The 26,065-nt window shown below is 41.8% G+C and overlaps 2 protein-coding genes across 2 annotated transcripts; one reads left to right on the top strand and one right to left on the bottom strand.

Annotated features, from left to right (window-relative positions):
- The first annotated feature begins 132 nt into the window (after nucleotides 1–132).
- Nucleotides 133–2,711, top strand: LOC143329572 (uncharacterized protein CXorf38). Its single transcript, XM_076745549.1, has 6 exons — nucleotides 133–401; nucleotides 514–639; nucleotides 1,425–1,547; nucleotides 1,826–1,975; nucleotides 2,144–2,353; nucleotides 2,437–2,711. The coding sequence occupies exons 1-6, from the start codon at nucleotides 198–200 to the stop codon at nucleotides 2,545–2,547; spliced, it is 924 nt and encodes a 307-aa protein (XP_076601664.1). The 5' UTR covers nucleotides 133–197; the 3' UTR covers nucleotides 2,548–2,711.
- A 17,300-nt stretch (nucleotides 2,712–20,011) lies between these two features.
- Nucleotides 20,012–25,666, bottom strand: LOC143328877 (uncharacterized). Its single transcript, XM_076744298.1, has 10 exons — nucleotides 25,601–25,666; nucleotides 24,973–25,046; nucleotides 24,619–24,671; nucleotides 24,344–24,492; nucleotides 24,050–24,225; nucleotides 23,014–23,147; nucleotides 22,730–22,874; nucleotides 21,831–21,936; nucleotides 21,216–21,297; nucleotides 20,012–21,113 (listed from the first exon to the last, which is right to left on the bottom strand). Exons 2-10 carry the CDS (start codon nucleotides 25,037–25,039, stop codon nucleotides 21,027–21,029), a joined length of 999 nt encoding a protein of 332 aa, XP_076600413.1. The 5' UTR covers nucleotides 25,040–25,046; nucleotides 25,601–25,666; the 3' UTR covers nucleotides 20,012–21,026.
- Between the last annotated feature and the right edge of the window lie 399 nt (nucleotides 25,667–26,065).

Genomic DNA, 26,065 nt, shown 5'->3' with positions numbered 1-26,065 from the left:
TAGTTTATTTAAAGCTCCCTGCCACCATCGGCACACCTCCTTACTCCTCAGAGCTGCAGCGCAGCGTTTTTGCAGTACACAGCGCCATCCTGTGGCCGCTCAGCCGCTAACACTGAGAGGGTGGGGCTAAGCAGGAGGACTATGCCTGAACTTGCTCAGCCTCTTTGTTTCGTTTCCTCACTGGAAGTCAGGCAGAAATGGGTCTGGAGGAGCTGGCCCTCCGTCTGAACGACAGGGAGTATAAGAACTGGCTGAAAGCAGCGCGCTGTCTGCTCCTGCTGAGGGAGGGTCTGCACCCTTTCACCTCCCAACACATGAGAGCTTTCCACGCAGACCTGCTCAATCAAAACAGTCTGCTACGGAAACCGTGTCAAACTTCATGCCGGCCGAGAGGCACTAAGGTTAGATCGGCCTGGAAATTCAGCTTCGTCTTACTTTCTATTTCCAACTTATTCTTGCAGTGATTTGCATACGTGTGTGTGTGTGTGTGTGTGTGTGTGTGTGTATATATAGCTGTGCAGGCCGTGTTCAGAGTGGCACACAGCGATCCTGAAACACCACAGACAGCCAGATGCCACAGTGAACTGGGACAACTGTTCCCCTCCTCACTGGAGAACAGACCACTGGGAGCTGGCCAAGGTAGTGTGCACATCTGTCCACACACACACACACACACACACACACACACACAAACAAACACTGAACTGCTGGGATCAGAGGAAACACAGCCACCGGCCTTTACTCTTATTTATTTCACAGGAAGTAAGATTAAAGTATGTGTGTTGTTGCACCAGCTTTAACACAGCTGAGGTTTATGGGAAATGTGGTCCCAATCGTGTCAGCCCATGGTGATCTACTCAAAGAAAAGCATCCAATCCTTTTTGGATGCTTGGACATTTTTGGAAGCTGCAACTGGCAAATATTTAGCCTATTTGCTTGAAAAATTGAATTATTTTCTGTTGATCAACTAATCACTTAACTGATTGATTGTTGCAGCTCTGCATCTGTTGTCACAGTAACCAAGAAACTACTGTACCAACATCACATGCTTCAAAATAACTAAATATTTTGGAGAAAAGGTTGCCACATCCGTCTTCTTACACTCCAAATGGTATTAGTAAGAATGCCAACTTACTGAAAGATATGTATGTGTGGAAAAGATTATTTTTATCTATTTTTATGTCATAAATGACATCCAGTGGAGTATCAGATCAAACAAACATATCAGGTGGTGTCTGAGCTCCTCTAACAGGACTGTGGGGTTACATTAGACAAAGAACTCTTGTTTAGAGGAGCACAAAACAGGGTACTGTAATTAATCTGTCTGTCTCTCTATCACAGGGAAATGGGCTTTCACTATAAATGCATGAGTCTCTCTCTCTCTCTCTCTCTCCCTCTCTCTCTCTCTCTCTCTCCCTCCGTAGGCCTACATGCCACGGGGGCAGGGGAAAAAGACGGGGGCAGATCAGTGCGATGCCTCTGCTCTGCTCAACCTCATCAACTATTGTGATTGTTTCGGGTCCGTGGATCTAAAATGTGTGCGAGAGGTAAACATCCATGTTGCTTAAAACGGTTATGCGATGCTGCTTTTGGTTAGTCAAGTTGCAGAATGACAGCTGCAGGCAAATGCTGGAAACTTTGATCCTTCAAGACTGAAACTCGTGTTCATGGGCGGAAATATGCGTCCACTCTTTTCAGGTTTATAAGGTGTGTGTATGCATAACATAGACAGAGAACTGTTTAAAAAGTTCATATGAGGAAAACTCACCTCTAATGCAGTGATGTGTGTGTGTGTGTGTGTGTGTGTGTGTGTGTATGGTTGCAGGTGATCCGTTACAGGAATGAGTTGATGCACTCCTGTGAGTTCTGTGTGAAGGACGAATGGCTGCGGTGCTACAAAACCACTCTGAAAAAGCTTGTGAGGCAGTTCACCCACGTTCCACAGATGGTGGCAGCTGGCCAACAGATTGAGGAGGTGAGCGTATTCGTCTGCGTGTTTAACATCAGCGTTACTGTTGCTGCTGCTGCTGCTGATGATGATGATGCAGTAAACTGTGTCCAGTGTTTGATAGCTCTCAAGTCTCAGCTGCATTCGTGTTGTTTTGTGTCACAGTTTGTGTGCGGGTTCGCTTTGTTTGTTCAGATGCTGAGCGTTGATTTGTCAATATGTGTCTCGGGTGTGGACCAAATGGATTTTGCTGACATGGACGGATTAGAGTGTGACTCTGTAAGCCAATCAGAGATCAGCGCTGATTTGATCAGCAAATGGGAGGCAGAGTTGCTGCAAGAGAGGCTGCAGGAGTTACTGGACACTGCTGCTGCTGCTGATGATGATGATGATGCAAAGACACAGGTGTGAAGAGTGAATACAGATGCTCATGTGCACTTTAATACGTATAAGAGTTATATGACTTCAAACGACTGTCTCTTCTCCAGGACGCTGAGCAGTTGAAGAGGCTGGGTGGTTTCCTGCAGGCCAACAGAGACCTGGCTGAGAGGTTTTCTGCTGAGCTCCAAGCCATCAACTCACTTGAGGACAGAGAATAAGAAGGAGGAAGAGGTGACGAAGACAATGAGGAGCACATTGTGCATGATGTCTTTATGTTTACTACTCAATCGGTGTCAAGGTTAGACTTTAAGCAGGCCAAAGGGATTGTATGTGCATTTACGTAGTATTTCATTGAAAATGTAAATAAACAAAGAATCTGACCAAATCCATTGACATGGTTCTAATTGATTTCTCAATCTTTATCTTGGTTGTTAATTTAAAATAATAACAATAATAAAATCTATTGCCACAAAGTAATGAATCCGTGTCAATACAAATGTCAATACAAAAAATAGAAGCTTTATCAGCAATCTAGAGTGTAGACAACATGTAATGTTAATTATGCATATACACATTATTGACTGAGTAGAGGAAGCTTGTGAGGCTTTCACTGAATTAGCCTAACATCTTTGCAGTAATGAACATCTTTGCTGTCATGAACAGTGCTTTACTCTCTGAATAACAAGCCCGTCACTGGTGTTCACAGGAAATATTGTGGGAATTCCTGATCCATTGTTCGAGCAATGCCAGGATTTCCAAGCACAATGATACTTTATACTTCATGCATTAATGTGTTGGCAGCTACGTTTACCTACTTTGTATCCTCAGGAGCTTATTCTATTATAATGCATCATATTTTATAAGCCCATTGCATTTATTGTTCATAAAATATGAATCTGCAGTAACTAGAGGCCTAACCTAAAATGCAGCATGGAGTGAAAGGTACAGTGTTACCTCTGAAATGGAGTGGACTACAAGCATAAAGTAGCATAATAGAAATGTTCAAGTTAAGCACAATATATTTCTTAGCAGCTTTTAGTTGATGCATTAAGGTGTAGATTAAATGTAGTGTTTCAAATAGAAAAGCTCAAACATTGCTCTAAGGTAGGAATAACCTGTAGAATTTGATCTAAATAACAACAGTGGCTCAAAGTAAACAGAGAGCAGGAAGTCCTGTCATGATCTATGCCTCCATACATGACATTATTCCATAATAGGAGACTTCATCTTGGAGCATTTAACCTCCCTGAATGGCTGAGCAATCACAGCACGTTGCCTCTCCACATAGTCTCCTCTTCTTGAATAAAAGCATGATCTTTTGGGAGTTACATTTCTTGTATTCGTGACCCAAAACACAAAAATAAAGAATAATTCTACCCTCTACTGTTAAAAGGCTCAGTCTCAATTGATGTCAATCAAAACAGACCATACAAAGGTTTCTGATGTGAGAATGATTTCCTCATTTGTTAATCTTTTTTGTCTTTGTTCCCCCTCTCATGACCCAACAGCCGTCAAAAATGTAAAAATTCATTTCATGGATGTGGCTGCTGCTGCTCTCTTTTCAAGTTTCCATTCAGACCATTCAGACTGAGGACCTACAATCGCTTTTCCTGCAACTGATCACAAAGTATAATACATCCTTTGAACTAAGATAGAAGTTATAATTACATCCATTTTGCAGACTTTGCAGCAATTTGCACAGTTCTATGCACACATGTGCCTAAAAGGCATACTTTATCCGTCTGTGGGAAAACTGTGGGGAAGCTTCTTTTTTGTATATTAATCCTATACATTACATTAGATTCAACTTTAATGTCATCATCAGAGTGCAGCACAGAGACAACGAAATGCAGTTTAGCATCAAACCAGAAGTGCAAATAGTCATAATATCAAAAATATAAATACATACAGTAGTAGTGCAATTGGCATGAGGTATAGACAGTATGAGGTATGTGCAGGTAGTGCAAATAATTTCTGTAAAACACAAACATGTGCAACACACTATGTAAACAAGTTCCATGTGCAACAGGTAGCAAGTGGCAGTGCAGTAAAAAGTTGAAGTGAACATCACACAAATTATAAATGGCATATGAGGCAGGTCGATTGTGGTAGCAGGTAACAAAGTGAGCTGAAAAGCGAAGCTTTTCTTTAGCAGGCCAGATCAAAAAGCCTGGAAGAACTTTTTTAGTGCTTTAACCACATTGCTCTGAGTTTTTTATATTTTGAATGTATGCAGAAGTAATGTGAGTCTGTTACATGTTTGTGGCACTTGTTCCAAAACTGCTGCTCTGCTTTTAATGATTTCATAAAATGACATTTCTTAATTTTATTATTTTATTATGTTTAGGATTTTGTTTAGGATTTTTTTTGTATTTTATTATTTTTCTCCCTCTTCTTCTTCTTATTGTTACTATTTATGGTTTTCTTATTGTTTTAGTAATTTTCTTATTATTGTTATTGTTATTATTTATGGTTTTCTTGTTTTATTACTATTTTGCCAATGAACCGCATATTTACATTTTTTGCCTGAGTTTCATCCCTTTTCATGAGAAACATTTCCAATCAAATCCTATTAAGTTCAGTTTTCTCCCATTAAAAGAAGTGCGTTTGTTCACTTCGATATGATTAAAAGTAAGTGGTGAGCTTGTATTTCTGCTTCTTCTTATACTTACACAATGATGTGAGACAGCCATAACTAAAACTCACACCAGAAGCAGCAAATTAAAGGAAGATCAATTAATTTGTACAGTATACTATCAAATTGAGTGGTGCTGTTTTGAATTCAACCGCAGCATTGGTTCCTGACCCAGCCCGAGCTCTCTAAGAAGATGAGGAAAAACTTCTCCTGTAAGGATAATGGGAAGAAACCTCAGAAGAGGCAATTCAAAGAGAGATCCCCTCTACACGGACGACTGGGGGTTTGACAGGATCCAAAGCAGGGAAAAGCTGCAGTATTGATACTGTACATCATCAAGGGCTGGTGGGAGGAGCCTCTCTGAGCGTCTTTTTTATGTGGTCTCCAGAAGGTTCAAGCACTGAGATCTCTGAAGGCGGAGGTCCTCTGTAGATCCTCCAGAGTTGCTCGCACCATAGGGTCGATGGCCAGACACTTGAACAGCAAAACCTTTACTTCTGAAAATCAAGAGAGAAATCGGGAGATCAAAGGTTTTAGTGGGCAGTTACAGCGAACCAACAGAAAAAATAAACCTGAAGAATAGATTTTCCTGTGTGTGGGTGTGGGTGTCTTACCTGTAGATAGTTCTGTGTTGACTTTAATTTTTCCACTGAAGTAGTGCCAGGTGGTAAAATATGGGTGTCCTTTCAGCAACGAATAGAAGACCGCGCCCAGCTGATAAACAGTGGTGGGACGCGCCTTGTATGCATGATGTAGAAACCACTCCGGAGGGAAGTATGCACGGGTACCTGGAACACATCAACAGAGGAGTGGAAGGAGACGGACAGAGAGATGGAGAGAAAACAAAGAAAAAGGTTGAGGTCAAACTTTTTTTAACCATGGAAGTCATTATTTCAGAGATCAACAAATGAGTGAGCAGAAAACTTGATGTCATACCACAGAGGGAAGTGAAGGTCATCTCCGATGAGAAGCAGGCACAGCCAAAGTCGATTATCCTCACTCTTGGTACATCGGAGTCCAACTGAACCAGGACATTTTGCAACTTTATGTCCCGATGGAAGACGCCCTTAGAGTGCATGTCGATACCTGCGTTCACAAGCTGTTTCAGGATGATCTGAAACAGAGAGAGAAAGAGGTGAAGGGATTGTAAGGAAGAATTTTCTCCTGATTCTAAACAAGGAGGAAAAGTCTCTTATACAACATAATGATGATGACATGACTGTGTTAAATACGGCAATAATATACTAGTAAATGAGCTCCATTGAGATTTTCATTCATGAACTCAGATTTTCTTGTAAAGGTTCAGTCACACCAGATTTTTAAAACAATGCGCTTTTAAAGGAAACTCAATTCATTTCAATGGAACAGATGCAAATAGTGCATTTGTCAGTGGTGGTATAGTAAACAATGATTGTGACTGACGACTACATTGGCTGACTATTGTGTTAACCCTTTCCATACCATTGCCTCCTGTTCATCCAGGGATCCTCTGCGGTAGTTGAGGTAGCTGTCAAGGTCCATGGAGGACTTTGGTCTTTCCATTACCAGTATTAACTCCTGATCACGAATGTACCAGTCCAGCAGGGACACAGCAGCAGATTCTCCGATGGATCCTGGTAGACCTGCAGCTTTCAGCATGAAGGCCACCTCGAGAATGATGTGAAACTCCTTCCCATTGCAACTCTGAAGAAAAAAAGAACATAAAAAAGTGGTTATGAGCTAAAGGTCCACTAGCTTCATTTTTAGGACACAGGGTCAATATGTGAGCAGGATGTGTTTGCTCATCCAAAGTCAGGCAGTGAAAGAAATATTTAACATTCAGGTTTTCAATATCAGATTAAAATGACTTACCACTTTTTGACATCTGACAGCCTTACTGGGAATGTGTTTGATTGCCACCTGCAAGACAGAAATACAAAATGGTTGGTTGGTACATCCTGAGCATCAGTGAATTTTAGAATGTGTGTGAGCATATATTTGTAAAACTTACTGGTAAATTGCCAGATTTTTGGAAGCCATTAAACACTACGCCGAAGCCTCCTGCGCCCAACTGATCGAGCTGACAGTACTTGTCTTGAAAATCATCTGAAAACACAGACACATTGTTTTAGTGACCTCTGTCATTTGTGTTTCAACTAATCCTGATTTTACTCCTGAGATAAACATGAAATAACAAGCCGTCTAAATCAAGTCATTCAAAAAGTCATTTTGTTTCTGTGAGCTTACCTCTGCTGATGTTTTCTATGGAGGACATCTCAAAGATCCTCTCCTCGTCAGTCAAGGTGATGTCAGTGTTCTGGCTGATGCTGGGCTGATGGATGAAGGACTCATAGGTGCACCTCCTCTTCTTTTCAGGTGCCTCATCTTCAGCACTGGCCTTTCTCTTGCAATGCTGGATCCTTGTGTCCTTCACTAACAACACAGGGGGGTCAGTGTTGCTGCTGGTGTTGATGCGACACCGTAACTTCTTTCTAGGTGCCTCATCTTCGGCACTGGCCATTCTCTCGTAATACTTGATCCATGTGTCCCTCACTAACAACACATGGGGTTCAGTGTTGCTGGTGGTGTTTTTGCAACACTTAAACTTCTTTCTAGGTGCCTCATCTTCAGCACTGGCCTTTCTCTTGCAACACTGGATCCTTCTGTCCTCCAATAACAACACACGGGGGTCAGTGTCGCTGGTGGTGTTGATGCGACACTGTAACTTCTTTCTAGGTGCCTCATCTTCAGCACTGGCCATTCTCTTGCAATACTGGATCCATGTCTCCACCAACAACACACAGGGGTCAGTGTTGCTGGTGGTGTTGATGCTACTCCTTGACTTCTTTTCAGGTGCCTCATCTTCAGCACTGGCCTTTGTCTTGCCATGCTGGATCCTCGTGTCTTCCACTAACAACACACAGGAGTCAGTGTTGCTGGTGGTGTTGATGCTACTCCTTGACTTCTTTTCAGGTGCCTCATCTTCAGCACTGGCCTTTGTCTTGCCATGCTGGATCCTCATGTCTTCCACTAACAACACACAGGAGTCAGTGTTGCTGGTGGTGTTGATGCTACACCTTAACTTCTTCTCAGGTGCCTCATCTTCAGCACTGGTCTTTGTCTTGCCATGCTGGATCCTTGTGTCCTCCACTAACAACACACAGGGGTCAGTGTTGCTGGTGGTGTTGATGCTACTCCTTGACTTCTTTTCAGGTGCCTCATCTTCAGCACTGGCCTTTGTCTTGCCATGCTGGATCCTCGTGTCTTCCACTAACAACACACAGGAGTCAGTGTTGCTGGTGGTGTTGATGCTACTCCTTGACTTCTTTTCAGATGCCTCATCTTCAGCACTGGCCTTTGTCTTGCTGTGCTGGCTCCTTGTGTCCTCCAATAACAACACACGGGGGTCAGTGTTGCTGGTGGTGTTGATGCAACACTCTGACTTCTTTTCAGGTGCCTCATCTTCAGCACTGGCCTTTCTCTTGCAATGCTGGATCCTTGTGTCTTCCACTAACAACACATGGGGGTCAGTGTTGCTGGTGGTGTTGATGCTACTCCTTGACTTCTTTTCAGGTGCCTCATCTTCAGCACTGGCCTTTCTCTTGCAATGCAGGATCCTTGTGTCTTCCACTAACAACACACAGGAGTCAGTGTTGCTGGTGGTGTTGATGCTACTCCTTGACTTCTTTTCAGATGCCTCATCTTCAGCACTGGCCTTTGTCTTGCTGTGCTGGCTCCTTGTGTCCTCCAATAACAACACATGGGGGTCAGTGTTGCTGGTGGTGTTGATGCAACACTCTGACTTCTTTTCAGGTGCCTCATCTTCAGCACTGGCCTTTCTCTTGCAATGCTGGATCCTTGTGTCTTCCACTAACAACACATGGGGGTCAGTGTTGCTGGTGGTGTTGATGCTACTCCTTGACTTCTTTTCAGGTGCCTCATCTTCAGCACTGGCCTTTCTCTTGCAATGCTGGATCCTTGTGTCTTCCACTAACAACACATGGGGGTCAGTGTTGCTGGTGGTGTTGATGCTACTCCTTGACTTCTTTTCAGATGCCTCATCTTCAGCACTGGCCTTTGTCTTGCTGTGCTGGCTCCTTGTGTCCTCCAATAACAACACACAGGGGTCAGTGTCGCTGGTGGTGTTGATGCGACACCCTGACTTCTTTTCAGGTGCCTCATCTTCAGCACTGGTCTTTCTCTTGCAATGCTGGATCCTTGTGTCTTCCACTAACAACACATGGGGGTCAGTGTTGCTGGTGGTGTTGATGCTACTCCTTGACTTCTTTTCAGGTGCCTCATCTTCAGCACTGGCCTTTCTCTTGCAATGCTGGATCCTTGTGTCTTCCACTAACAACACATGGGAGTCAGTGTTGCTGGTGGTGTTGATGCTACACCTTAACTTCTTTTCAGGTGCCTCATCTTCAGCACTGGCCTTTCTCTTGCAATACTGGATCCTTGTGTCTTCCACTAACAAGACATGGGGGTCAGTTTTGCTGGTGGTGTTGATGCTACACCTTAACTTCTTCTCAGGTGCCTCATCTTCAGCACTGGCCTTTGTCTTGCCATGCTGGATCCTTGTGTCTTCCACTAACAACACACAGGAGTCAGTGTTGCTGGTGGTGTTGATGCTACTCCTTGACTTCTTTTCAGGTGCCTCATCTTCAGCACTGGCCTTTCTCTTGCCGTGCTGGATCCTTGTGTCCTGCACTAACAACACACAGGGGTCAGTGTTGCTGGTGGTGTTGATGCTACACCTTGACTTCTTTTCAGGTGCCTCATCTTCAGCACTGGCCTTTGTCTTGCAATGCTGGATCCTTGTGTCCTCCACTAACAACACACAGCGGTCAGTGTTGCTGGTGGTGTTGATGCTACTCCTTGACTTCTTTTCAGGTGCCTCATCTTCAGCACTGGCCTTTGTCTTGCAATGCTGGCTCCTTGTGTCTTCCACTAACAACACATGGGGGTCAGTGTTGCTGGTGGTGTTGATGCTACACCTTAACTTCTTCTCAGATGCCTCATCTTCAGCACTGGTCTTTGTCTTGTCATGCTGGATCCTTGTGTCCTCCACTAACAACACACAGGGGTCAGTGTTGCTGGTGGTGTTGATGCTACTCCTTGACTTCTTTTTAGGTGCCTCATCTTCAGCATCCTCCACTGACACCTGACTTTGTTCAGTGGGCTTGCTGAGGTTACTACACCTCATCCTTTTGCGGGGCACCTCTCCATCATCACTAGTTCTCTTTCTCACGCTGACATTTTCCTGACCACTGTTGCTCCGGCAGTGAGTGGTGTGGGTGGTGTTGCCTCTACATTGAGTCGTTGTCGTTTGTGCTCCTGCAACATCAGTGGACTTCTTTTTTTTCTTCGTCATCTTTACATCTCTCGGCTTGTTATTGTCTACAAATGAGAAAAACTTTTCTTTAATGTATGCAATGCATTTTAGTTAAAATAAAGGGGTGACATGAGCAAAGACTTAATATTAAACACTTCAGCCTCTATCACACACCTGGTGTCAAATATTACTGTTTGAATGCCAAAAACACGCTCCTCTGACAGATGAAGCTGACAGTGTTACAGATGTCTGAAAAAGAGTTATACTCTGAACTGAAGCCTGAATTAACTGTCCTGCTGTATACTAACAGACAATCCTTCTCTGAAGATCATTTGAGAAATAAACTGACAAGATTCTGCCTAAAATGACACTAAATGCACATTGAACGAGGAAGATGGATATTAGGTCCTCAAACCTATAAGAGCCATCAGTTTCCATCAGTTCATCACAGGACAGTACCACATTAAAATATTAGTTTTCAGCATTTGAAAAACACCAGGAGCAGTAGCTGGATGCTCTTCATACTTACCTTAACCAAACTTAGAAAACATAAGTGTTTCTGAAAATACAAAGCCTGCGAATATCTGAAGAATGTGTACTAAAACAGAGTGAATGTGTGTTCTGAGCTTTTATAACAGCTGCATTTGGAATGTGATGATGTCATAGGTGTGACATATCAAAGCTCAAAATATGCAAATTAGAATTTAAAGTTCCATCCAAATTATTTTTTTTCAAATATTTAATTTTTTTTTTTTTTTTTTTTTTGGTTTGGTTTGTTGTTTTTTTCTGAATGTGATCATGTGATTCATCCTGTGTGGAGTGTTTTGCCTCCTTCCACAGTAATGCACTCACATAGTCACATTGGCCCTCACATAGTCACATCCCAAGAGACACTTTGTGTTTTAAAGGTACATGTCTGTGTTATTGTACAGCCAGAGCTTTGTTTATTGTCACTGAAGCTAGAACATAGCTTTCAAAGTCCATTAGGACTCGCAATCCAACCACAATTTGTTGGGATCCTACTGACCTGTTCTCTCCTAGTGTGTCTCCTTGCCCTTTTCCTAGTGTTATTGTTGTCTGTCTGTTCTCCCCTGTCTGTGCAGCTGGGTGTCTCCCTGCACCCAGTCAGCTCCGCCCCCTCAGGGGCTCACCTGAGAGGCATGTTCCTGATTAGGCACAGTACTCAAGGAGAGAGTCCTCTCCTACCTGTGCTGGATTATTTCTCTGTCCATGGCTGTGTCTGGTTGTTTCCAGTTTGAGCACTACGGTTCTGTTCGTCTTCTCCTCTACATCTCTAGTTACGTTCACCAGTACGAGGATAAGTGATTTATTGGTGACGTTAGCTGACTAGCTGACGTTAGCAACGTGCTAATTTTTTAGTTTTGTGTTTGCTTCGTATGTTCTTTACTGTTACTTGTTGTGCTAACTGTGTTGACTTTATGTCCATTTCAGTGTCAGACAAAGATCAGGGCACAGGTGATGTTTCTGGGCTTGATGTCAGTCGAGGGCGGCGATCCCAAACACCGGCTCTTGTCTTGGTTGCTGTGTAACTGTTCCATTCAAACAGTGTTGGCACTGCGTTTGCTGCTAAAACCCGTCTACCTTTGGGGGTATTTCGAATTTGGTCATTTTCGAAATGTCGGCTGCATACCTTCGTATGCTGAGTTACCGAAAATCCCGTCCTGCATATTTTCTGCAGCCACTGTGCACGAAGTTCGGTGTCCTTCGGGAAGCAGTGGAAGCTAAGCTCGCTGTTATAGCGACTTGAGCTGGCACAAAGTGGCACACAACAGTGCTCATTAGAGCCACCCACCGTCTTCTGGAACTTAAAAGTCCCTCTCACATTATACTTCGTCTTCTTTCGTGGATGTTGATTCATTTTTCATTCCTTGTATTTATTTTAGCGCTGTTTTGACTGGAGAGGGAAGTAAACCGGAAACTGGTTTGCCGATTTCAGGCGGAATCGGAAGTACGTCACGAGGCTTGTGCACAGAGCCTATTCTGCTCTCTTCTCCATCTTACCTACTGCAGCTTTAACTGCATTAAAACAGGTGCCTCTGCATTGCAACTTACTTCTGGTTTAACAATAGTAATAACAAGTTTATTTTATTTATTTTCGTCAGAAACAGAGCAATAAAGTGTGATGGCAACTTTTCAGTAAACTAGCTCTGGTTTAGCAGCGTTATTCATTGTATTTCTATAAGAAGTACATGAAGATCAAGTTATCTGCACAGACCCATTTGTAGTATTTTGCGTTAGTTTGTGGAAGGTGGCTGTCAGATATTTCAGATATTGGTTCATTTCCACAAGTGTCCAGCAGAGGGTTCTCGACCCCCCCCCCCCCCATCAGCCAAAAGCCACCAGCCACTGATTGCGAGGCGGTGCCGCTCACCTTTATATCTAGGTATAACACTGCTCTGGTTCCTCTTCCTAACCTTCGGAGTAAGCCTAAGGTAGACACTTACAGCATTTTCTGGTGCCGCACAGCTCTGGCTTTACGCGACTTGGTGCTGTGAGGTAGGCTCGCAGCCGGTCTTTGCCTGGTCTCCTCTCTACTTAAATTATCTCTTCTTTTGGGTTTTGGTCAGCAGTTGGCAACGGCCGTGCGTCCTCGTCTCTATTACGCGGTCTGAAAACTGTTTCCCGCCGGGTGGAATGTATATCCAAGTTTATGATTATTGCTTTCAGCGCACTTTCAATTTGGTAATATTAGTATTTGTTAACCCACATTGTAAATACTTCAGAGGCCCGGCTGTGCGCCACGGTTCAGTGCCTCATCCTCTGAGTCATCCGCCGTCACCCCCCCTGGCGCAGGCTGCTGTTCTGTCTTACTGTTTGTATGACATGGTCCACAGAAGATTTGTGGCCGGCTAAATTTCCCATGTGTACAGAACTAACCCAGAATTATTATTCGTGACAGCATTCATTCTTTAAAATCATTTTTATTATTAACAAGTGAAGTATATCGGTGCGCTATGGGGTGCCCACTGTGTTTTGTTTATTCAAATTAATTTAGTGATTTGGACTTGATTTCCCGATTTAGTGTTGATTTGCTTAAGGTGTGTTTTCTTTCTTTTTGTTCTTTTCCCCCTTGGGGTTGGTTGGCTTACGTCATTGTATGATCTCCAACTCCTGGGGAAAGTATATTATTTTTTGGTTTACTGATTTGATTGAATCGTTTATCATTTTTCTTTGGTAATTGTCAGGGGGATTTGTTGGGATTTATTTGTGAGGGTTGAGTTTTGATTTATTTTGCTTTTGGTCAATTGGGTGTGTGCAGGTGTGGCGTGAGTGTGTTTTCGAGTGGTGGTCGAGTTGGTCAGTTTCTTCAGTTTGTGGCACCTATATGGGCCAACACTAACTGTGTTCTCTCTGTTGGGCAGGAGGTGGATTGCGAGCCAGTGGCAGGCAGACCTCCTGGTGGTGGTGTCCCCTCACTCTTCTTATTGTTTGCTGTGTTTTGTTTGATTTAGTTAGACTTCACAGAAGGTGTGTTAAATTTATTTATTTATTTATTTTGGACCTGTCCTCTTGTCCTTTTGGTCCGTCCTCCATGGTAAGCTCCCCTCCCCTTTGCTCCTCAGGCCCCTATGCAGCTGTTGTGGTCATAGTTGCTTGGTCATTTTATGATCGAGAATTGTTTTAATACATATATTGTTGGCAATAAACTTTGGTACGTTTATTTTGGATTCCTGTCTGTCAGTGTGTTAGCGGACCTGTGAGCCTTATTCGTGGTGTCCCTGGTAAGGGCAAAATCACTATTTCCTTGGGGTGACATTCCTGTGGGTGGCGTTGTCGACAATACGCTATCGTCCCTTGGTATATTGCCCGCCTCCAACTTGCCACACGTGACCTTATGCTGGTTCAGTGTATAATCCAGTGTTCAGGACATATTTTCAATTTAGTGTCACTTGTCCTTTGTTGTTTCTGCTACATATTAAAGGTTTGAAGGCCGTCTGAAAGGAAGTTACAGACATTCATGGAGACAGTGAAAAAAACATGTTAAGATATTGTCTTGTGGATAAATTCTTCAAACATGTAGAAATACATTGCACTTAACAGCAAGAAGTAGCTCCAAATAGAGCTATGAAGCAGTGATGGCTTCCATTGAGGCCTCTGAAGAGAAGCAGTCATCCCTATTTCTCTCAACCACTCCCGAAACACAGACATGGCACACGATCATGCTCCTACAACAGGGCGTCACAACTGGTCTGGTCATCACATCTGTAAGATTCACAAAGTTCTAGCTGCCACTATCAGCAGTTTCAGGTCTTCGTCTTCATAGCAGTTCAAGCTTGTTTTCAAAGACGCAGGAGGGGGGGGGGTGGCGACATGCAGCAAAGGGCGCAGATCGAAATCAAAACACTACATTTGACAACATCAGTGATTATTCAAAATCTTTTTCTGTATGAGACATCTGGCGAAACAATAGTAATAAAAAAAAGACAATACTGTAGATTTTTTTGTTACACAGAAATTTCCACTGATGAATTTCAAGAGAGGCTTCTTCCATTTTTTTTTTTTTTTTTAACCTTTAAACAGTGAAAAAAAACTGGTAATTGTGTCATTATTAAATTCAGGGTGTGCTGTTCCTTTGGTTCAGCTGCCAACACCAGCTCCTTTTCAGCCATGTCTCCAGCCTCAAAGCAACTGGTGGAACAAGCAAAATGTACAGAAAGTGAATTTAGAATACACCCATGACTCTCCATCTTCAAGTCAGATATGATCTTTAATAGGATTTTCACAGAGCTTCATAGTTTTTGTTTGAACTATTCGATGATGATACTGGTGATGTTGTATTCTGGTGAGTTTTGACTCGTTAAATATACAGGTCTGAATAAGAACTTCATATAACCACTTATTTGCTCTGAAATGCTTCTTGTCCTTGTAAACAGTGATGACGGCACCAAATCAAACCACAGCAATGGTTCGATGTCTTTGCTTTTGTGCGTGTGTGGGCGGTTAGCCGGTGGTTAACGTGTGGGACACACAAATCTGTCTGCTTAAACTCATTCTTCAGTTTGTTCTAAGTTTATCATAAACTGCTTTCATACAGCAAAGTGGTCCAAATGTTTATGAACGTGTAGAGAAGATTGTGAGAATACACACGCTCCGAAAATAGTTGCATCAGTTTCAGTTACATATTTGATTTCATTTCAGAAAAGAGTGTGATTCCGAGGAGATCCCAGGTGCCAGGGAAAAAACAAATAACTAATAACCCTTTATCATGCAAGCTGGATCTGATGAAGATGTAGCTCACTGGCTTCATGTGCAGCAGCAGAAACAACACAAGCAAAGTCCAAGGATGTGGGACAGCACAGTCAATGCAACATGTTAGGCACACATGAAGCAAGCAACATTTTGAGTTCTGACTCTAAAATGATACTGAAAGAGTGGAAGAGGCAAGCGTGGCGGAAAGCAGAGTTTCTCTGAGCTGTGACTCTAGAAATGGTATTTTGCTCGTGTAGTTTCTCCCTTGTTCCAAAGTGCCCACAGGGGCCGCAAGCCTGGATGGTTTCCCAGGGCAGAAGAGCATCCTGAGGTCCAGCTGTCCTCCCGGCAGCTCAGGATGCTTCGCATTTGATTTAATTTCATAAAAGAGTGCGACAGCAACACGTTTACACACATGGAGCAGTGGGGGATTGAGCAATTAATAGTATATTGCGAGGGTCTGTTTTGTGATTTGCGAAAGGAACTGAATTCAGAAGACACCATGTTACCAAGGCCAAAAAAAATACTGTCACTTATTGATAGATAAAAGTCATCTTTCAGTTCAGACAAAGTGCAGCGTGTGAGCTGCAGCTGCATGACCAAAGTGTGAAAACCAGAAAAGCTTTTCATGGCCTTTCACACGCTCGTCTGCTGCTACAACCTGCTGCACCCTCAGCCCCTCAGCACACATGGGTGCCTGGTTCTGAGGAAACATGGAGAGGGAGGGGGTGCTGGTTCGGTCTATTTACTATGGGAGAATTGGAAGGGAGGCCACGGAGAGGCTGCTGGAGAGGTTTGGACATGACGGCAGCTTTCTGCTGAGGGACAGCGAGACTTTGCAAGGGGTCTACTGCCTGTGTGTGAGGTGAGCGGGGTTGTGCAAATGTGGCCAAAAGTGACAACTTTCTTTCAGTTATGTCACACCATTGTGTTTGTTTGTTGGCTCAGTCTTTATTTGAGCTCTCTTTTCATTGGTGAATACGCTGGGTATGTTTTATTTATTCTAACTATTTTCTGTAAGACCAGAGACGTAAGCTGTATCTCCAAAATGAGCTGAGGAAACCAGTTGAAAGTGCTGATGTGCAGCTTTTGTATGAATCTCATTTAAGTCTGTACATCATTAAAAAAAAAAAAGGTTTTTGAAAGAAATTTGGAAACTGTGAATTATTCAGATTACAGGTGCACATTTGAATGAAAAGACACAAAAATGAATTGAGAGGAAATCCCTTTACGTCAACAGTCTGTATCATAATTATATTTCTTTCATTTTCTGCTGTATTTGTGTGTACAAATAGTGAAACTATTTTTTTTATTACAACAATGAACTCTTCTCTAATAATAACTGTGTGAATACTAAAGAGTTGTATATTTTTAAGGATGTCTGTGTCACTTTTCTTCTACTTTGGGTGCCTGGCAGGTTAATACTTTGTTAAATTGATATAAAATGAGACTTAATTTGTCCTGAAAAACGAACACCATGCACGTTTAAAAGGAGTTAAAGACAAAAACAACACACCTGGACTCGATAGGGTTAACTGAATAAAAATAACATTAAAACTTAAAACTGTGTGTAACTGCTAACCGTAGACAAAGTGCTCCTCCATGGAATAACCAGTATTTCATCATCTCTTTTCTGCCTGCTGTAGTATTTGATAAAGAGATCGCAGTTTGCATTTTATGTAAATGCAAGTCCTTACATAAAAGGCACATTCAACGGCCCTCGCATCGTTTCAGCTACAATTTCAGGCACCGTATTTCCATTGGATGAGAATGAGGAGCATTATTAGACATTCCAACACTCGACCACTGATCTGAAACAAAACAGCGGTAGTCCAATTTTTGTCTAAATGGGTAGAAGTACAAGTAAAAAGACAAAGACCATCTGAAGCAGAAATAGTATCCTAATCTACAGAATATGCCTTCAGATCTTGAGCTTAAGTAAAAGTAGCGAAACCACAGTGAAACAGCCCTCAAAGTATTTCATTCAAAATCTTGCTCAAGCAAAGCAGCAAAATTGTACTTTATGGAAAATTCCCTTCAAAGTGTTCACATTTATTATATATACTGTATATTATTAGAATTTTTATTCCTAATTCATGTCCGTCTTTTGCAGTATCTGAATGTTGTCAAGGTAGAGCTAATTCTGCCAGCTGCACATACAGTTGGGTAGTTTCCTCTATGACAATACACGTCTTATGAACTAATCAAATGTTTGACTATGGCTGTCAGATAAATGTAATGTTATAAAATGTGCAATATTCTAAATGTAGTGCAGAAGAAGTGGAAGGTAGCATTAAATTAAATTATTCAAGTGCAGGTTTGTGCCCAATTACAGAGTAAATGAACTTAGTTACATTCCACCATGTTGTACTGGGGATTACTCTGACAATACACATACTCTACAAACTTTGCTTCAAGGGGTTCAGGTACAAACACACAATACGTGTATTATAAACTAACAGTAGCAAATGTATTTGAAAAGTCATCCTATTGTATAGATAATAAAAGTCTTTCTTATTTATAAACTGGTAATAATTTCTTAGTCAACCAAATTTTACAGTACAGTATATTTACATGATTTTCCATGTGCAAAATTTGGAAAGAGAAAAAGAATTAATAGCTTGTGAATAAAAGAAAAATGAAGAAAAACAAAGGTGGTAAATTGTGCAGAAATTCCAAATGACTATATTATGTATCTTTGGAGAATGATCATTCAGTTGCGTTAAAATAATTTTGATTGGTTTCCACTTGTTTCCACTCAAAATGAAATTAGTCATCCTGTCTTTCAGATTTAATCGGCACATCGGTACATGTGTGCGCGCTGAGGCAGTTTCACTTATGACACATTCACGTGAAATCATTCAAATTTCTCAACTTTGTGTCTGGCAGGAAAGCACCGTTTGTGTACACCTACAGGCTCGTACACTCCACTGACGGCTGGTGTCTTCAGGTGAGTGAACATCTGCGTGCAGGTTGCACACGTCTGCACGCACGCACACACACACACACACACACACACACACACACACACACACACACACACACAAGGATGTTATTTATGGTTTCCTGTCTGTCAGCAGCAGCTTCCAGGTGTTAGACTGCAGGGTTTCAGGACTCTGGAAACACTGATAGAAAGTTACAGAAGGGTTGCAGCCTCTGATGTTGTTGCATGTTTTGATGTTTGTGTATCTAAGAGTCCTTCTCCAGCTATGAAATGTATGTCAGAGCTCATGACCTGCTTACTCAACTCGTCCTCCACAGAGTTTGTCTACATGGAAACATGTGGCGGCGACGGCAGCTCTGTGTGTTGAGGCCGTGCCTTTAACCTGGGACACAACAGCGTTACTCAGGTGGACATGCAAGATAACAGAAACATGCACATCAGGGATCTGCACTGTGTTCTGTCATATTCTTTATTTTAGCAATGTTTGTATCTGTTTAAAGAATGCATGCTTGATGTGTAACTTGACAAAGATTCTGAAAAGAGGCAAGGTTTACCACCTACAATGTCCAGTAGATGTATTTCACCATGTATTTCACCATTGAGAGTCTTTGAGCAAGTGTGGGAACATTTAAAAAAATAAAATAAAATAAAATAGATGCTGTACAAATATATCACTCACTATCTCTGTTGCAGTGGTTTAGGTGTGTGAAACTTTCATGTATCTGTTGTGGGTGTGCTGATATGATGTGTGACAAATAAAAGATATTCAAGCCAGCTGTGGTCATGCGTTATAATTTTTTCTACAAACACACACAGACACTGAATGGATGTGTTTTTCATATCTGGGGAAGTCACACTTGAGTACAGTGATCTGTGTGATCTGTGTGGTTTGTCTGCACAACTTTTATCTGATCTGAAGCCACTGAAGCAACACAGGAAATTCAGCGATGTGGGAAAGGCAGATCATACAATCTATTATGGGCACAATCACTTCACCATGTGACTTTGTTTATTTATTCTCCGTCACTGGCAGCATCCAACCAACAAGATGATTTTCATTTGTTACAGAGCTGCTCTGACTGATCTCAATCCAGTATCAAATACAAATGAATTACTTAATTCATCCTGATGAATGGTAGATGTGTGTCCACTGTTCCCAACATATATGTCTTGGACAGCTCACCAGTTGGTCAGGGTTCAGCTTGACCTCAGCTTTAAGCAGTGTTGCAGTCATTCTGTCAGAGTGAAACAGTGTTTCTTCTTTCCTGACTCTTAAGTGCTGAGCTGTGAACATAAATGACTTTGCTGTAAAGGTCAAATTCATCACATTTTGCAAAACATTCCACTCAACGTGTTATGTGCAAAATGCACAATATACCACAGATCAGTTTTGGGCCATGGCTGTGGCCTTGTAGGGTGTGTCATTTTTACCAGAACTCACAAGGGACTGGAGCCCACAGTGATGTTACTGTCAGACAACAGGGCTTCATCTGTGCTTGCGTCAGTCTGAGCTGCTGCCAAAAGTTCTCTTTTGCTTTGTTAATGGCAGAGCTTCTGTTCATTTTTTAGTTTTTTATTCTCTATATTAATATAGACAAACTCTGATGTACTAATGTCCAGTCAGACCATTGCAGGAATAGTACAACATTTCAGAAAATAACGTGGGAGAGTTATATGAGAAGATGGATTTCACTCTTATGTCTGTTCATTACATACAGTACAAGGCTACAGCCAGCAGTCACTCCGTTTAGCTTAGCATGGAGCCTGGACAAAGGAGTAAACAGCTAGTTTAGCTCTGTCCAAAGGTAACAAAATCTGCATACCAGCACCTCTAAATCTCACTACAGTACTTAATGTCTCATCTTGCTTTATCTGTACTAGAAATGCAGTGTAAAAGTGACAGTTTGTCTTTTCATGGCCAGCTGTTGGTGGATTTAACAATAGTTAATTAATAGTTGAGCTTTGAGGAGCCTGTGAGAGATTTTTGTTCCTGCTAGACAGAGCCGGGCTGTAATTATTATTTTTCAGCCCAGTTTGCCGGGAGGAGGACGCAACACAAACAGGAAAGGACACTGAACTGTCCCCAGAGACTGTCTGTCCAATCACAAACAAGCGTTGTCCCCCATTTCCATGATGTGAAATGTTGTTATTGTTGTAAATATACAAGGTATAAATAAAGCTTGTTTAAACGAATGCATTTCAAATGAGCAAATATTATACTGTACCACTCAACTTCATATCATGCTTAGAAAGGTAGAAACACATTCTGTAGAAGCAGCAGATCAGAAAAAGATCCACATTTCAAGACCAGCTTACCAGCTAGCGCAGGCAGAGCGAGTGTATTCCATCACATCTCAGCATACTTGTATACTTTTACATGTCCTAAATGTATTCAGATATCTTGAAGTGCCACAAAGCTTGAAGACATGAACAACATAAAACCACAGTCTCCACACAAATACACATCTATATACATGTTGCATACATTTATACTTCCTGTTGCTGAAAGGTAATTCTGTATGAAAATGCACAGAGCATGGCGTGTTTTTTTTGTTGTTTTTTGCTTGTTGAATGAGTCCTTTTCATGTGGCTTTCAAAATGTCTTTCCAGAGCTTTGCTCCGTGTCCTCCACCTCTGTGATCTCCTCCACAGGCTCAGGTGACGGGGCAGGACGGAAGAACTGGAAACACACACAAAAATAAAAACATTCCATTTGTGCACGTGTTTGTGGCGGGCTGAGTGATAAAGTGTGTGTGTTTTGACAATATGGACTTGTACTTACATTAAATGTGTCATTTTTTTCCAGGAAATAGATGTACTTTAGCGGGGGACGAGGAATCGGAGGAAATAAAACCTCAGACACCCTGAAACACATACACAAAAACACAAAAAACAAAGGCCTTGAGAGTCAACACACATTTAAACTGATTCTGCTGCCGTTTGTCTTGTATAAAATGAAAACTTCTTCTAATATGTATTTAACTTTCACATAAAGCTGACCAGGAAACCGCCAAAGAAAGAAGAAGTGCCTCCTTCCTGTATCTTCTTGTATATTTTCTTTCATTTTGAGCTTTTGCTGTTTAGGGGGGTGTTCTGTGGTGGCTTTTCAGAGAAAAGACTCTATCACAACTTGCACACTCCTCCCACTTCTTCTTTCTGTGCTCTGTTTTCACACTTAGCTTCACTGCTTCACGTCAGGCCCAGCTTTTAAAGGACATCACAGAGTTTATTGTTTCAGATCAGCAACTGCTCACAGGTGGATAAAAATAAAGCAGGTATGAGGAGAGGTAGCAAGTCTGTGAGGAGCTGTGTGCATGTGTGAATGGGTGCATGTGAGTGTGTGTGAGTCACGCATCGGTCAACAGGCTGTTCATTTAGGTAGAGGCAGAAACAGTACCTCTGATAGCGCACCAACAGCAGCACAGCCAAGAAGATCATGGGTATTCCAAGTGAAATTGAGATGATCACCAGAGTGTTGAGCTTGAAAACTGATTGTTCCACCGCTGCAAACAGACACACACATAAAGATGCTGATCATTGTACTGATGGTATTCATGAAACAGAAAATAGTGTATTAAGGCTTCCAGACTCCAGCCAATAAATCATTGGATGGAGATGATAAAACGTCAACAGTGTTTGATTAAACCACTGGTTCCCAAAGTGGGGGTGCTGGCTGCCACTAAGGGTCGCCAAAGCTTCACGGAGAGATTTGAGGTGTTATTGATCTTAAGCGGTTTTAGAAAACGCCTAAAAAATATGTACAATAGGTCTATATCTCAGCATTTGAAGGAATTACATAAAAGGTATTAAGTGCCTGTAGTGGACTACAATGCTTCAAATATGGATGTTGCTGCAAAGAAGCTACAAATAATAATGTAAATGTAACATGGCAGCACAGAAGATCTATCTGTCTAATATAGTTTCAAAGTGCACAGCCAAGATTAGTGTCACCATTCAGTGCCTGACCAAATTTGAAATATGGCCACAATGTCCCCTTCTCATCTTGAGTTGTGTTGTTGAATAATGCTAAGTATAGAGTTTTTACAGAACATATTATTAAGTGAGTTTAGAGTTATGGCCAAAAATGTGTTGTGTGTGGTCAGAGTGACCTTTGACCACCAAACTCTCTACTATTATTGTTATGCACTGAACAGGACGTGAATAGTCCATAAAGTTTGTCACTTAGTCAGGGCTCATCAGTTTACTCAATGACAGAAACACAGTCTCTTAAGGAAAAAGGTTGGGAACCACTGGGTTAAACCTCTATTTGAGATGACTTTAACAAACAGCACTCACTGACAGCATGACTCCAGTCACTCCATTGAGGGTTTTCTTGGCACAAGTCTATATTCCTCACCCTCATCCTCACACTGTAGGTGTGACTGGGATCTGCATTCAACTCTGTATAAGACAGCTGGTTGATCACGTTTTTGGCTCTTTCCTGTTTTTAAAGATGAAGATTCAGCAGTAAGCACTCAGTAGGTTCCTGAAAATGGTCTTTTTTATATGCACCAATAATGTACTGAATGATATGTCTGAAATAATCAACTCCCATGCCCATACATGCAGACATCCTGTACCTGGTCACCCATATCCAGCTGGTATTCAAAGCATAAGGGGTTAGAGTCTACTCGGCTGGAGGGCAGATCCCATGTCACCAATAGGTCTCCATGTTTGACTGATGCTGAGATGTTCTGGGGTGGAGGCAGGACCTCTGCGGCACACACAACCACAAATTAGTAAAATAACTGACGGCAGGTAAGATTTTTCACTTACACTGTAAAATATCCCTACATTTACTCAATGGATGGGCACAAACATTCGTACAGACATTATCAGACAGCTTGAGATTAAATTTTACGGCTTCTAGTGAAATGTCTCAGAAACTACTGGGTGGATTGCCATGACATTTTGTACATTAATGTACTCAACAGGATGAATCACAACTTTTGTGATTCCCAAGGTGTTCCTCCAGTGTCACCATAAAGTCAATTTTTCAGTTTGTCTAATACTTTGGTTTAGTGCTAACTGACATAAGCAGCATGCTAAATAAAATGGTGAACATGATGAACATTACATGTGCTGAACGTAATGTTAGCACATGTTAGCACTGTCTCTGTGAACAGGTTGCAAAGCTTGCATTAGCATTTAGCTCAAAGTGCCACTGTGGCTAAGTATAGTCTCACAGAGGTGCTAGCCTGGCTATAGACTTCTATTAACTGATTGAGGAACTTAAACTAATTTGGGCGTGAAGTACAGGCCAGGGAGAGGCATAACATTTGTGTGTACAGTGTAATTAATTGAAGATCAACTAATTCTACGCTGTCTGATTTAAACACTGCAGAGAGTTGCTCATTTGTGCAGCGTCTGCAGTTAAAAAAGGACGCACTTCTTGTCTCTAAATACATGTTACACCTCTCACAGTTTTCTGATTTACTAATAGGACACTACCATCCCCACACACTGTCACCCAGTAACAGTCACATTTTAACAATCGACACAAACTACAGACAGCATGTTGTACATTTGTTAGTTATAGTTTACTGTTACTGCTGATGAACAGATTCTTAAATACTCAACAACAGCTCAATGACAGTGCTTGTCTTTGAGTATTACCTAGCATGGCCATGTTGTATGTGTAGGTGTAGACTGTCCACATGTCGTGCAGGGTGACGTTAAACTGGAGAATTACATACAGCACCTCATGTTCTCTCAGAGCCAAAGACCTCGATCCAACTCTTTCAGCAGATGGATAGTTTAGAGAGTGAACTGCCCTTTCATTGTCACAAACGCTGGATGAACAGACAGAGAAAGAGATACATGCTCAGGATTATTCGTATATTCTATCATAGCTGGGTTGTAAAGTCAGCAGCGCTGTGCTATATGGGTAATGTGTCATTGAGAAAATACCTGATGTAGACACTGAGCTGAGTAGCCTTCTGTAAAGTGTGGAATGACCATGTGCAGTTGAGCACATTTGTGGGGTAAAGGAGGCAGAGGAATTTATCAATCACCGCATCCAACTCCACATAATCCCCCAGCTCTGGAAACGGCTGTAGCTGAGTTGCACAAACACATAGACCAGAGTAAAGAAATTGAAAAAAAAAATATATCTGCATATGAGCAGCAACCTTTTACTGTGACTGTGTGGCCTTTGGAAGTTAAAAGAGCAATTTGATTCTCACATCACCAACAAACTTTTCATCCTGACACACGTCTGGATTGTTGGCCTCCGTCTCTGTTAAAAGAGCGCACACGAGGGAAAACACAGTCAAAATTGTGGTTAGCCATGGATTGGCGAGGAGCAATGCAAGTTCATCGAAGTTTAAACATGGCAGACATTCTCTTCTGCAGTACATCGTGCTTAATTCATCAACGTTTTGGATATTTGCATCAATTAGGGAGATAGCAGAGCACCCTGATGGAAGAAAGAGAGCCAAAAATGTCCATCATCAAGAAAATTAGATTCACAGTGTGTGTGTGTGTGTGTGTGTGTGTGTGTGTGTGTGTGTGTGTGTGTGTGAGTAGTGTGTACCCACCACTTAATGAGGCCCACAAAACCAGCAAACTTAACCAAACTATTGAACGGACAGGAAACAGCTTCATAGCCAACCTGGAGGTTTCACACATACACACACACACACACACACACACACGTACGCACACGCACACACACACACACACACACACACACAAAGACAGAGATAGACATGAACTGACACTACAGTGCCTGGCCACATACAGTTGGCTCACAGAAGCTGTTGTATCAGTCCATATTGAGTGATTTCCTGGTTTTGTATGCTTCCCCTTTTTCAATACATTTAGCGACAGAGTTTGTAAGACACCTCAGTGAGCATGTAATCTAATACAAACAAACAGCTTTCCACATGAGCGCTCTCTCTCTTTTAAGTCACATTTAGTTTGAGTTTTATCAACACACACATTCCCCTTGCCGACAAAACCTTTTACATTTTCATCAAAAACAAAGACAAAGATTTGTTTTGTTTACACACTCAGCTATCGTTCTCTCTCTCAAAAATGCTAAATGGATACACCCATGATTAGCTATTCTAGGTGTAAGCTTTCTCGTGTACAAGTTCTATCACAAAAGCCTCGTATAGGATTAAAACAGCGTTATTGTAAAAAGCATGAACAAGAAGCCATTACCTCACGCCGTCCCTCCAGTCATTCTCTGAGTGGCCTCACTGGCAGAAGACAGTGACACGTTTCTGGAGAAAGAAGAAGCATGACGTCACATACTGTACAGAGCTTTAGCAAACCATGGCTTTCTTCCTGTTTCTTTATTATTATGGTGTGATACCCACACTGCAAGATCAAAACAGCCTGTATTTAGCTCTGCTGGTGACATCGAAAGTGATGGGTTGATGGTAAACACAGTGAAACTAGGTACACGTATGAATCAATAACTTATGAAATAAATATGAATATGAAATAAAATTGGTCACTTTTTAAAACATTATCATATCCTGAACTGTTTAATAAAATTGGTAACTTTAAAAAAGTTAGAGAATCAGCAACTTTTTAGAAAAATCAACGATTCAGCAATTCAGTACTGCGGAGAAGGCTCTGAAAAAGCCTTTAGGCACGCATTTCAGGAAGTTAAATTAACAG

The sequence above is a fragment of the Chaetodon auriga genome, chromosome 12 (genome assembly GCF_051107435.1).
Source record: "Chaetodon auriga isolate fChaAug3 chromosome 12, fChaAug3.hap1, whole genome shotgun sequence".
Classification (NCBI taxonomy): Eukaryota; Metazoa; Chordata; class Actinopteri; order Chaetodontiformes; family Chaetodontidae; genus Chaetodon; species Chaetodon auriga.
The sequence above is the reverse complement of the archived record's forward strand: the minus strand, read 5'-3'. Positions and strand labels throughout refer to the sequence as shown.

What these genes read in the sequence shown, in the direction of transcription:
- LOC143328877 (XM_076744298.1), bottom strand. Translation starts at nt 25,039, where the DNA reads ATGAAGCTGTTTCCTGTCCGTTCAATAGTTTGGTTAAGTTTGCTGGTT. An exon ending in AGCTGGATATGGGTGACCAG is followed by an intron (nt 22,875 to 23,013) that starts GTACAGGATGTC and finishes CTTTAAAAACAG; the next exon opens with GAAAGAGCCAAAAACGTGAT. An exon ending in TGACTGGAGTCATGCTGTCA is followed by an intron (nt 21,937 to 22,729) that starts GTGAGTGCTGTT and finishes GTCTGTTTGCAG; the next exon opens with CGGTGGAACAATCAGTTTTC.
- LOC143329572 (XM_076745549.1), top strand. Translation starts at nt 198, where the DNA reads ATGGGTCTGGAGGAGCTGGCCCTCCGTCTGAACGACAGGGAGTATAAG. An exon ending in ATCTAAAATGTGTGCGAGAG is followed by an intron (nt 1,548 to 1,825) that starts GTAAACATCCAT and finishes GTATGGTTGCAG; the next exon opens with GTGATCCGTTACAGGAATGA. An exon ending in CTGGCCAACAGATTGAGGAG is followed by an intron (nt 1,976 to 2,143) that starts GTGAGCGTATTC and finishes TTGTTTGTTCAG; the next exon opens with ATGCTGAGCGTTGATTTGTC.